The following is a 13145-nucleotide window of genomic DNA, read 5'->3' on the forward strand; positions in this document are numbered from 1 at the left end:
CTTCCTTTATAGAGTTAGTGCTGCCGAAATACTGTGGCTCTGACGATTAACTGTTTGGACTGTTGATTTATTTAAAAACTTGATTCAGTGATCTGTCTTTGGACACGTTCCCCAGTCTGTGATATTGTCAAAGTAAGCAAATTTCTTTTACCTATTTAAAATTCTTTGGCAGCACAGCATCCCAACACAGTCTCAGAGTTCTTAAAGAAGTCTGATACTGACGCTGACAACACTACAAAATGAGAACAACCTTGTTTCCAAGAGAGCATTCTGTAACAGACACAAGCCCACTATGGGAAAAGTGGGACCTTCTCCACACCCCTGAGTAAGCCTAAGGAATAGCAAATGCTCTTAACGCTGCTCCAAACACGCTTCTCTCGCAGGTAAAACAACAGGGCTTAGTACTTACTAGGAAGAATACTGTAAGTCATCTAGCTACCCAGGGACCAGAGTCATTGCATGGGAAAGACTCTCCTACGAATACAACTAAGAAAGCAGGGATTTGTTCCTTCAAAGAAAACACTTCTCCATTAATCCGCGTGGCACGTCCCAAGATTCAGAGAAGGCGCGCAGAGATATTAGCACTGAGCGGAGGGGACAGACCAGCTCCGATGGCCAGCACAGCCACAGGAACCCATGCATGTTTTTGAGGCAGACTCCTTCTAACCACTGCTTATTAGACAAAGCTTCACTGTAGGCAAGAGCTTATAAAACCGCGCTGAGAAGTCCTGCAGTAGCAGCTTTTTTACTTCTTGGTGCAAAAATTGCTGGGAGATGCTCGATACCATGCAATATGGCCTGGTCAGCATTTAAACCTATGAGTATAGGGAAATGGAACAAAAAGGTTATTTTATCTGATACAGTATTTTGGTTTCAAAAACACATACTGGGAGATATGTAACTTCAAGAGTTTTTCTAATCTGTGAATTGCTATGTGTGTAAATCCCCTCTTTAGGACACTTTGGAACATAGGGTAACTTCCGCAACAGGAAAGGCTAATCAACTGTAATTTACTGAACAGTTAATGCAACCTGTTCAGGACAAGCCAAGTGTTTATAAATTCCTCAGGAAATATCATCTCTGCTAACATAGGAACTTCTCTTTCTTGCCAAAAGGAACAGCAACATCTTACTGTCCGTGCCTCATTTAGCCATATAGCTGTATCAGACCTAACCAATAGTCAGTCTTGTAGAATACATGCAAAGCTGATTCATTAACTGCAATTTTTAAACCCTAATACAAATGGATTTTGCAAACTGATTTGGATTAACCAAGTCTGGCTGTGCTTCCATCTGGAAGTTATATTTTATAACGCTAGCCACATCTTGAAAAACAGATTCAGATGTTTGGAACAAATTCAGAACAGTTGTAAGAAATTCTAGGTACAAATGAAAAAAAAATTGAGCTTTAATGTCTTTTTCCTCTCAGTTTTCTTTCAAGTAGGCATTTATAGTCATGGTGTTTAGGGAGTTGAGGGGTAACGAAAGAATCTGTGTTATAATCTGTGACGTCTTTACTCATTTGTAACGGCAGTTAGCTCTTTCTCACACTATTCTGTTGCATTTTAAGCCTATCCTGATAAAGGGACACGATGCTGAGTGAAAACAAGAAACAGGGTTGAAGCATCTGGTCTATCCACAAAGACTTTCTGCTACAAAAATTGTCTTTACACGAAACAGCAAAACAAATATAATCCCTACAGCGAGGACACATCAATATCCATATAAAAATGCCTTTTTAACAGCAGTGCTTGTAGCCCATGGTTTGTGTCAGCAACAAATAGGCTCTGTAAGTGTTGTACAATTTGTAACAATGCTAAATCCCACCTTACTTCTTTATTTAGAGAAAAACATCATCAAATGTTTTTTACTCTAAGCCTTCATCTCTGGATTTGGTCAAACCTACATTTATGTTGAAGCAATTTAATTTCTTAATACACAAACCACACACGAGGACAGATCAGCATTAGAAGAAAAAGAGTTAGTTTTGGAATCTTAGCACATCCAGAAATTTTTATGCCTTGAAAACAAAAATTAACTTTCTGCCCTTCTAGCTTGTTTAAAATAACTGTGAAGCCATAAACAGGAAAGCCAAACAAGAGAAATGTGCCTGAGTTCCTCAAAAACATGATGCTGTAGATGGTAGAAGGCACATGACAAAACAAGATTTCCTCTCCACCCACGCCATTTAGCACAGATGCTCTAGAAATCCCACAAACACACTGTTTTCGTCTGATCACATACAGAAGTTTCCTGACTTACCTAGCCTTTTTGCTGGTCTTGGGTTTTGGCGTGGTGTTTTTTGCTTTCTTTTCCTTTGGCTCTTTAGGGGTCTTGGGGACTTTGGGCGTCTTGGGTTCCTTCTTTTCCTTGGGTTCTTTAGGATCCTTCGGTTCTTTTTTTGCCTTGGGCTTTTTCTTTTTCTTCTTCTCTTCTTGGGAGCAATCCACTGAGTTCCTGCTTAGATTCTGGCTGTCAAGTCCCCCAGGAAAGTCTTCGTTACCAAAACCTTTACTGGGACCTTCTGCAGCAATGTGATTGTTTTTCTTTTTCTTTTTCTTTTGCTGTGGCTGCGGCTCAATTGATGGCAGATAATCATCACTTTTCACTAGCTGGGTATTCGGTCCACTAACCTGAGTCATATCCGGCACTGGTTTCTCTAAAAAGGGTTCTGACGGAGAATGCTGAGAGAGACAAACAGAAATAACATTGTAGATTTGCAACTTTGATTTCTAAAACTTTGCTCTTTTGGAGCAAGAGGCTACAGACGGATAAAATACTAAGCAGAAGATTAACGTAGTAGCATATCTGGAATATCGTACTGTAAACCAGTAAAACCCAAAGCTTTCTGCAGACAAAACAGTAGCAAAATGACCAGAAATTCTCCATACAGCAAGGGTAAAATTAGTGTAAAGCCTGTATGCAAAATACAAGTATAGAAAATGTTTAGGGTCTTCATCATTTAGATGCAAAAGGAAAGCAAATTTTTTTTTTTCAGATATTTCAATATAGTTGTTAGTAGAATGAATAAATCGTTACTAATGATTCAGCTGCATTGGAGTTTTGTCCTCCGGGAAAAAAAAACAATTGAAGTTTGTTTCTAGACACGGGAAAGGAAAATAAAGTATATTCACAGACTGTATTTTTATAAAATTAATCAGGGCAATTTACATTGGTTCAGCTGTGACAGCAGGCATTTTCATCAGCACGTGAAGGATTAAGCCACTTTAAAATGTAATATACTGTTATATTTTATGTCAAAGATCCACAGCTCCCTACTTGTAATTGGAACAGATTTGTTCCTGCTACACACTAGACACAGAACTACCTTAAGTGTTTGTGAACTTGCAAAAGCATCTTATTTCAAAGTCTGTATAGCGTTTCAGGTTTACACCAGACTACAGGAAAGCGTACGTATGATTACACAAATGCCAAGTGCCTGGACTAAACGTATCAGATATATTTGCAACTCTTTTCCTCCTAGTGGTTCTGTTCTACACAAAGATCCATGGATCTGCAATGAAAAAAATGTCTAACCTCTACCATGATTTTGCAGCACACCAAAGCTCTAACCTGCTTCTCCTCACTGCCTGCCCGTGGCTGTAAGTTCAGGATGACAGAGCTTTTCAAGAAGAGTAGTAGCAGCATGACAACGTACTGATGCTTCTCTTGCAACTGCATATATGGCCAGACCATTTTCCCACCCTCTTTCTCTCTCTGTTTCACCTCCTTTTCCCTAAAAATTAAGTTGGCATGATTCTAGGTGGAAGAGTTCCCCATTAGCCGTGGTCATGAAGTCTAGCATTTGAGATGTTTGATCTGTTCAACTGGGGAGAAAAAAAGGTGTACAGGCAATCAGAATTTTACTTCCAGGAACAGCAGTGCCTGTGTAACCATTTGCAGTATTATTTGCGTTTCATTCAAACTGCACTTACTTCGGAGTAGCAAGTGTGCAAGCAAATGACTGCAAACCCAGCCCATGAGCACAAGGAGGACTGATGGGCATACACAGACACACACTTTAGCCACCTGGTTAAATGCTCTGAAGATTTAGGAAATAAAATTCTTAATATCATTACATGACAAAGTGAATGCATGTGTATTTTTCCAAATATATTAATATAATTTTCTGAATGTAAACAAATTGAACCAGTGCAGTATTAACTATTTTCAATACACTCACATACTCAGAAGCTACCCAAGCAGCAGAAGGAGGAATGCTGTCCAGAAGTGAAGACAAGTTTTTATTGCTGCTTGGGAGAGGTTTGAACAGTATAAGCTAAACAGTACAGTACTTTATGGAAGAGACTCCAGGACAAGAAGGAAGGCCTGAGTGACAGACTGAAGATCTGGGTCTACCTGGCTTAACCAAGAACTTCCAGGGTGACTTCTGCATGTTTCTCTCCTCCACCTGTTTATTGAGATACTTTTTTAGTCCAGCGAGATCTTAGTTGCAGTGGAAACCCAGCTGTAACGCAAACCTGATGCACCCACTGCATTAGGACCACATCAGTCAGCCCTACCTCAAGGCAATCTCATGTTAGGCATTCGGAAGTATGAAACAACACCTCTTCTAGGAATCTGTGGTCACCATAACACTTACATATCTTCATGCTGGAAAGTTCACAAAGACTGGGTATCTGTACAGAAAACGCTGACCCAAGGAACTCAGTGGTGCCTGTGAGTTCTGCAGTCCAATTATGCATTACATAATAATGGAGATATTTTAAAATCTTCTAATTGGTTTTGAATTGGGGCTCACCAAATTGAATGTCTCCTCAGATTTGTTCTGTGACACAGAACAAAACTGCCTTCTCTGTACCTCAGACCGTTATGTACTTGTACTGTCTAACACCTATTTTTACGTAGGAAAAGACAGCAATATTACAAAGACCACCTGTAAGTACTTCTTATCCATAGGTTTTCAGAGCAGTAGTTATAACCTACATTTTCCAAAGGTAGTCAATATATTTCTATATTGTCTGCCATTCTGTATCTCGTGCATCCTATGCTTTTCAAAGACCTCGAGTGCAAGTTTCATCAATGTCTTCACCAAGCTGTCCACCACAATACTGAGCCCTCTTTTTAAAAACTGTTTATTTGCTGTGCTGTGCCTAATATGTAAGAAATCTAAGTTTTTCTTTCCATTATTTTTAATATTTTAATATTTGTATTGAGCAAGTACCTTGCGTTTGGCATTACAGTATTTGTTTGCCATATTAAGAGACTTTTGCAACTATCTAAAAGCTTATGCATAAGGCATAACCTTCTAAAACAAATCAGAATTGGTAGTTTAATTTATTTTTCTTCCTCTTAAGCATGTGAAACAGCCAAGCCAACAAATATTAAAACCCACAAGAAATCCAGTAATGCCATGTAGATTTAATTCTATAAAATTTTCAAGGTTGCACCTTCACTAGTGACATGACCGTGTCACTGAAATTAATATGAAGTTTTATACATGCTTGAGTATTCTCATTACCTTTTTAATCCAAAAAATTAATCCTTGTCTCCTTTCTAAGACTTGTAGGTCGTTTTTTTTGGTTTCTTCGTTTGGTGTTTTAGAAGTCTAAATAACAACTTTCAGCACAGTCATAAGCAAATCTGAACGTAAAGCAGACATCTTTCCAAGTCTCCACAACAGCTTTAATGTAAGATCTGGCCAGAAGGTAAAGCACTGAGAATGGCAGCGACTGCTGCCACACTGCAGTACTCGGTAACTCACTCGGGAAGATGTCATCCTACAAAAATTCAGATTCTTAGTGTCTCAAAAAGCCTATCCACAACAGTCATTCTCAGGCTCTAAACCAACTTGGACTATACACTAGAGTTAAACCTTATGCACAAAACAAGTATTTAAAAAAAAAACCAAAACAACAAAACCAAAAGCAAACCCAAACCTCACTGCCTTTTATTTACAGTGTCAAGTTATATGCATTACCAAGCATACAAATTAAAATACTATGATTTTGTTTCGTATCATTCACAATCCCCACAACATTAAGCTACAAAAAGCCAACTCTGCCCTAATTAGGCTTTGGTTATACTTGCTGTTACTTGAAAATACATTACTTTTGCCACATGCCACTCCCTTTGCAGTTTGGCACGTTTGGTAAATCACTTATATGTGATCTTTCAAATTGTAGCACTCTTTCAAAGAAATGAGTGTGATTAACTTTATTTTTCTAGGAAGTCTGTGCTTACACTTTTGCAATATGCTAGAACGGTTTATCCCTAACTGACAACCCCACATTGCTCCCTAGTGTGAAGCTGTGTAGGAGCAGCACAAACGTAGTGAGGAGACTGGAAGCAGCTTGGAAGATGCATTTTCCTACCCCAAACCAGTTGCCTGCGCTTTCTTAAGAAGGGAGAAAAGGAAAAAGAACAGGCTTTCACTAGTAAATATTAGATTAAGCCTACCACAGGGAATTATTTCAAATAGTTCTACTTATTTAAACAACAAAGGATTAACTCTAGTTTCAGGGTCACAGTTTCTAATGAAAGAACCCCATTTTCCATTAAAAAATTTAAAAAATATGTGTATTACAAGTTTTTACCCAAAGTTTGAAAAATTCATCTGCATACTTCACAGAAATCGTTTCTCCTGCTGCTTTTAGTAATAACAAAGCCATAATTTAGTATGTTGGTACAGAATTTAATCTTCCACAGGAAAGTAACCAGGGAAGATTAAACACAAATAGGTATTCAACCTATTTGATACTGCAGCAGAATTAATTCTGGTATTATTCGATATAAGGTGAAAAAGGTGCCCAAAAATATTGGTGTGTTTACTAGACCCACATCTCTTTAAATCTTTTAGAGAAAAGCTGTTTTTGTAAACATTTAACAAAGAACAGATGGCCTGTTTTAATCATGTGAAAAAACCTGGAGCTCACATTAATGTTCCTACCACCGACTACTGGGGCTCGTCACCTCCCTAACCAACAGCGTGGTACTGTCTTCAGCAATACCATTTGATTTTTACAAAGGACATTTTCTGATCAGTTCCCACTGCCTGACAGTTAATCAATCCTATTAACATGCAATATCACAATGCAGGACACTCCTAAAGATCGCAGCTTATTAGAGCTAAACAGAGATTCTTCAGGAACTCTGAGGAGTTAAGATAATTTGCAGCTCAACAGGTTACCCAGGATGGTAATATGCTCTTGCCAGCAATATCCCAGCAATTGATAAATGAAAACACTATCTGAGAAATTGTTTCTGGAATGCAAAAATCTCACTTTTCTGGAATTCAAACTTTTTTTTAAACTTCCAAACACTTATCACCAAGATACGAAAAATTAAAAATGAAGCCGCCTGCGTTTGATGGCTGCTTACGTGTTTAGAGCTCAGCTCATTCTCCGCAGCACCAAACACAGATAGATGCCTCAAACCAGGTCTGTTACATAAAGTAGCAAGATGGACAGGATTAATCCAGCGAGGGTTAGTGACAGGCAGGGAGGTTAAGTAGGAGAATCTTTCTGTTGCGTGAACAAGGACTGAACCACGATCAACTGTACTTAAGCATGGAAAGTAGCTGAGTGTTGCTTCCCCAGCCGAGCAGCAACTGGAGCCAATATTGAGCTTTAAGCAGCATGAAGCAAGAGCAGCAAAGTACGTGCCGTGACTCAGCTGACTTTGTGAAGTTGAAACATCAGCAGCAACCAAAAAAAAAAAGCTCCTTTTTACCAGGACTACTTTCATTTCCCTCATGGGTGTTTCCAGACTCCCTGGTCTTTTCCATATTTTGAGAAAGATCTACTGCAACCATATTGTATTTAAATTTCCTTGAACTTTGGTTTATTAACGAAGTTGTGTAACAGTAGAGCAAGGGCTCAGTCACTTCCCACTGGCTCCAAAACACAAACCTCTCCAATATGATATCTATACAATGGATAATTTCACGTTAGGCGAAATCATTACTGAATATTCTCATTTGCGGCAATTGCAGTCCTGTTAAATTATCACCCACACTTTGGAAAAGCTAAAACAGCAACCTGCAACCAAAGAAAGTTCTTCTAGAGCAGAAGACGGATTACAGCACTGCTTCTGCTACCTAGCGCCACAGAGATCACTCCTTTTAAATATGTATCCTTCCTGATAGCACAGTCCCCAAGCTGTTAAAAGCCATCACACGTACAAATTGCTCCACGGTTCTTCCTTTCAAATTTAATGAAAGGATTCATCATTCTTCTGGATTATTCAGAACAAACTTTAGAACATCTTGACTATCCTCCAAATAAATCATTTGGCGTCATGTCTCTGTACCCTACTTTGTCCCTTCAATTCTCAGCTTGTGTCGTCAACACTTTCAGCAGCATTAGGCCTGGCCTGGTGCTCTCTCCATCTGAAGCACACTTCAGCTTTTCTAGACCAACGTAAATACTCTTCAGACATTGTCTGTCTGCAAAGCTCCCATATCAGTATAAACTCCACTGCAAATAGGAATCAACACCACCTCTGAAAACGAAATCAGACACCAGTACCTGCATTCAACAACAGTACAGTTTTTTTCCTATAGTAGTTTAAGTCCTGAAACATCCTCAAGCCTATGCTCACACTTCAGAATCCATTTTACCAATTAGTTTCTCCTCCGTTGTTCTGAATGATGATCCCTTCCCTCTTCTGTGAAACTACTGCCTTGAATTACTCAAAAAGAAATATATGTATTTGTCACATTACTGCAGGAAAATACTCAGCATTACCTTAACATATTTTGGGCAGTACGATGCTGTTTAGAAACAACTGATATCTCAGTACTCAGAAACCCCTCTAAAAAAATTGTACTTCCAACGTGACAACTTTCATTTATAAACCAAGAAGTGGTGTCAGTGATCTTCTCTGCAATAAAGGGAAAGGCATCACACCAGATGAGAATAAGTCTATTTTGCAAAGAGACTCCACAGGAGTCTTGTAGTTTACTACGTCGCTTGCCATACTTCTACAAAACACAGATGAAAAATGTATGGAAAACAACAGTTCTATTAATACCTTTGTAGCAAGGCATAACTTGACAATTAAAAATCACTTTGCATGAAAAAAGTTCATGTTTTAATGAAGCGCATCTGCAATACCATTTTATTTTTTAAGCAAGTCTTCCTGCTCTGTTACTACCAATGGAGACCACTTTTGATAACCAGATACAACTATTAAAAAGTTGAAACTTTCTGATCCAAAGTTTTCAGAAAAAACGCTGAATCAAAACAACTAGAACTCTGACACAAGCAGCATCCTAACAGTGGAATGGAAGTGATCAAAACCAATCTTAGTGCCCTAAGCCACCACTGCAAAAGTACGCTCATTGCTGATTTGGTGGCGCTGAAAATATCACCCAATTACTGTATGTGGAAGAATAAAAACATGCTATATAAAATACAGAGTTACTTAATTGAGTCTCAGCACAGCTACAGTATTAGAATTATTTATTTTCTGGTCATCTACTCTACAGGGTAACACAGATTATGAAAGATGAACGACACTAATGTGGCCATCCAAAAAGCCAACACCCCCTTATATTTTATAGTAATCACATGTAGCAACGCTGTTTCATGCTCGCATAAAATGAGAGATATTACTAGATCTGTGGAGTATCAGCCAGTGCAGGGAGCGCAGACAGTTTGTTCACAGCTCAAAACCAACTAACTCAGCCCTAAGAGAGCTCTTCTGGTTGCTGACCATTGATCAGAATCGACACATCAGTGTTGATCAGACAATCTCAGACAACTGCCACCCCTATGATAATGAAGTGTGTACGCTCTAGATTAGCTTTCCATGTGAGGAAGTGCAGTATCTACCACACTGATGGTATATAACAGCTAATCCAATGGTCCACAAGACAAACATTTTATTAATACTTTTTTGCTGCAGATTACTTCATACACTGGCTTAGACAGCAGTGTAAGAGTGCTCCTAATCTAAGCAGGGCTGGTCCTAAATATTACACACCAGTAGCCAGACTCTCCACATTCACCATGTAGAATGGTCAAAGACTCACGATTTTGGCAAGTTCTTACTAACTCTAGCTTTAGAGATACATAGAAAGGGTAGGACAATTGGGTATTGGATTCTACTGGCAAAAGCCGCATTGCTCACGTTGACAGCTCATGCTATACATCAAGCCTGCCCCCCCTGCACAGCCACAGTCAAAGGAAATCCCACCTCTGTGTACGCTCCATTATCAAGCAGTGGACACGCCAGAAACACGTCAACCTGAGTTTTACCACAGAAGTTTTGCAGAGCTTATACTATGCAGCCTATACCACAGGTGGGCAAATGACAGGCAGACTAGCTGGAGTCCTACCATAAAATGGCTTGTAAGCATCTTTTTCTTAACACCTGACTTCTGCCAAGTAGAAACTGTGTTTAAAAATGGGGATATCTTCTTTGTGAAGTTACACCCAAGCACAGGTATCAAGACACCTAGTGCTTACTAGAGAACTCCTTGGATTAGAGAATATCCAGGAGGTTTACCACCAGCCTTTTCCAGCCCTCTGAAACAAGGTGGTAGCTGCACATCTCCAGGCAAGACAGCGAAGTCGCGTAAAGCAAGAACATGTCAGGATGAAACGGTTTCCAGAGGACCTAGTACAATACTTCAGCTTCTCCCGGAAAGGGGGAATAGGAGAGGAAACACTTCGACATATTCAGCCAAAACAGTAATACTGAAACTGCTATTATTAAATACGTAAGAGTAATCTAACGTTTTAGCATATATACGGGCTGAGTTGTTGCTCTTGGGCTTGCCTCCAGATTCCCCACAGCCATTCAGCTCCACTGTGAAAGCGAAGCAGTTCCTCCAAAACAGTAAAATGCGAATATTCTCCCTCTCTCGAGTACGTTTCACAGCCATGCTTTGAAATCCAAGGTCCTGAGGGAAGAGGGGAAGCGTGCTGCCCTGCACACCCAGCCGCCTTCCTCCGCCTGCAGAATTTCCTCTACTCAGTTACTGAACGTCGAACACGTCGAGCTCTGTCCTCTCCGATGGGTAACCTGGTCCTACATCACACTGCACTGCCAGCACCACAGGCTACGACACTCTGGTACCAACTACGATTTCCACTCAACACTTGTCCCCCACCCAGAAAAAGAAACCCAACAAAACAGTCCTGACCGACTTGGTGTATTAAGTGCTTACAGCCTGCCCACAGTAATTAAAGCAGTAAGTGTCCCCGAAAATTTTATTTTTCTACAGAAGACTTCAAGTTACTCAGAGAATAATTTTAAGAGGTACCTTAATTAGCTCACATCTACTTCCATCAATATGTTTATCTACCGTTATCAAATCTAAATCACAGTGACGCAGAGCAAATAGCATCAGGTTTATGACTAAGGAGAAAATCAAAGACCAGCATACGTGGCGCAAATGCTGCTGCTTCTGACCGCAGACAACTGAAAAAGTTCCGTCTGTGCTTTCACTGCTGCAAGCAGCAGTAACAGCAAAAGCATTACAAGCCACAACACCAAAAGCGTTTCTATTCTGGTACTTTTTTCCCCCCACCCCTCCTAACCCCTAAAAGAGTTAACAGGAAAACTTATTTAACAGGCTATATATATGTAAAAATCTAAGGTGAAAGGTAATAAGACAAATAGTATCTTACATGTTTACATAAGAGATACATACTCTTAAAAAACATAAAAATATAAGGTGTATATGTAAATTCAGAAGTGATACCTCTTTTTTTATTTTCAAAACTTCTAACAAAGTATTCTTTATCTGAATTTAGATAAAGTACATTTTATCTTCTCATACTTCACATCAAATGAAGTGCACTTTAATCTAAGGAAGAGAGAAAAACAACTGAGAGAAAAGCAGCATGTTTCCTTTTTTTGTTTTTTACTAGATGAAGCCGAAGACCAGCAGGCCAGGGAATTTTTATTTCTCCTGCCTGCTCTGCAGTCCCTAAGGATCAAGTAAATACAAGCCTCACAAACACCACCTGTTTGACGACCACCCTGCGAGCCCTCGTTGGTTGCCTGTAAGGACAATATGAAATGCTTTTCAGCAACGAATCAAAGGAACACTGGAGCACTGGAAGAGGCTGCCCAGAGGGGCTGTGGAGTCTCCTTCTCCAGAGATACTCAAAACCCACCTGGATGAGGTCCCGTGCAGCCCGCTCTAGGAGACCCTGCTTCAGCAGGGCGGATGGACTAGGTGATCCCCAGAGGTCCCTTCCAACCCCTGCCATTCCGTGATTCTGTAAAGGACCAAACTGCAATAAGGACTGTAAGGCAATGGGCCAGGAGGTGAGCACAGAGCGGAGCAGCACAGATGTAACTGCATATTGCCCCAGTCTTGTTTACTTGACACCACTGTGTGCGTATGTATTTTTTTACATCAGGAAGTCCTCAAATTCAGCTTTATACACTTCACACCCATGACTATGTGCCATACTTCACCTTTCTTCTGGGCTTGGTTATCTGTCAGTCTCTCCCTAGCAGCCTTGGGAAGCCTCAGGAAGACACCAGTCAGCCAGTTCGTTGTTTTGCCACGCACACCTGCCCCGCAGCCGCCCCTCGCCCCTCTTCGGAGGGCACTCTACAGCGAGGGTCCTCAAGGGGCCTAGCCCACCTCTGGGGAGGGGAGGGAGGGCCGGTGCACGGGTGGTGGGCTGGGGATCCCAGCTGCCCAGCCAGCCCTCGCTCAAAGGAATGCATGAGGACAGCAACCGAAGGGCTTTACTTCTCACATTCATAAACCCGCCAGATACAGCAACCACCCGCGCAACGCTTTCAACATATTGTTAGGCAATTGCATTTATTAGCACACAGTCTTTGTTCCAATACATTAAGAAGACTTCAGGTAAAATGTAACTTCTCTACCCCTTCCTTATATATACCTAGGAAAACAAAAGCCCAGGATTTTTGTTTTAAGTGTCCCGTCCCCCCATCACAGTGTAGACTTGCTAAATATGCATTTTTAAGCAGCCTGCACATAGCAAAAATTATCTATCGACAGTTTAATGACAAACACGCATCAGATTACAAGGCTGGTGAAGAGAGGATGCAATTCATAGAGAGACTTTACTAAGAACTTTCTCACTTCCCCTACCTGCAAGCCCCCATGAAAAAAGAGCAAGTTTTCCCCAAAGGTATAAATATATATCATGTTCTAATAGCTCAGGAAAAGGGCAATGGCCGTAGATA

At 40.3% G+C, this 13145-nt stretch overlaps 1 protein-coding gene across 4 annotated transcripts in view; it reads right to left on the bottom strand.

Annotated features, from left to right (window-relative positions):
- CHD7 (chromodomain helicase DNA binding protein 7) overlaps positions 1-13145 on the bottom strand; it is a 133476-nt gene that overhangs the window by 57588 nt on the left and 62743 nt on the right. For all 4 annotated transcript variants that reach the window (XM_075416096.1, XM_075416097.1, XM_075416093.1 and 1 more), the window contains exon 3: positions 2262-2683. In XM_075416096.1, coding sequence (XP_075272211.1) covers positions 2262-2683 — 422 coding nt within the window. The remainder of the gene's footprint in view (positions 1-2261; positions 2684-13145) is intronic.

This window comes from Opisthocomus hoazin, chromosome 3 (assembly GCF_030867145.1).
Source record: "Opisthocomus hoazin isolate bOpiHoa1 chromosome 3, bOpiHoa1.hap1, whole genome shotgun sequence".
In the NCBI taxonomy this organism is placed as follows: Eukaryota; Metazoa; Chordata; class Aves; order Opisthocomiformes; family Opisthocomidae; genus Opisthocomus; species Opisthocomus hoazin.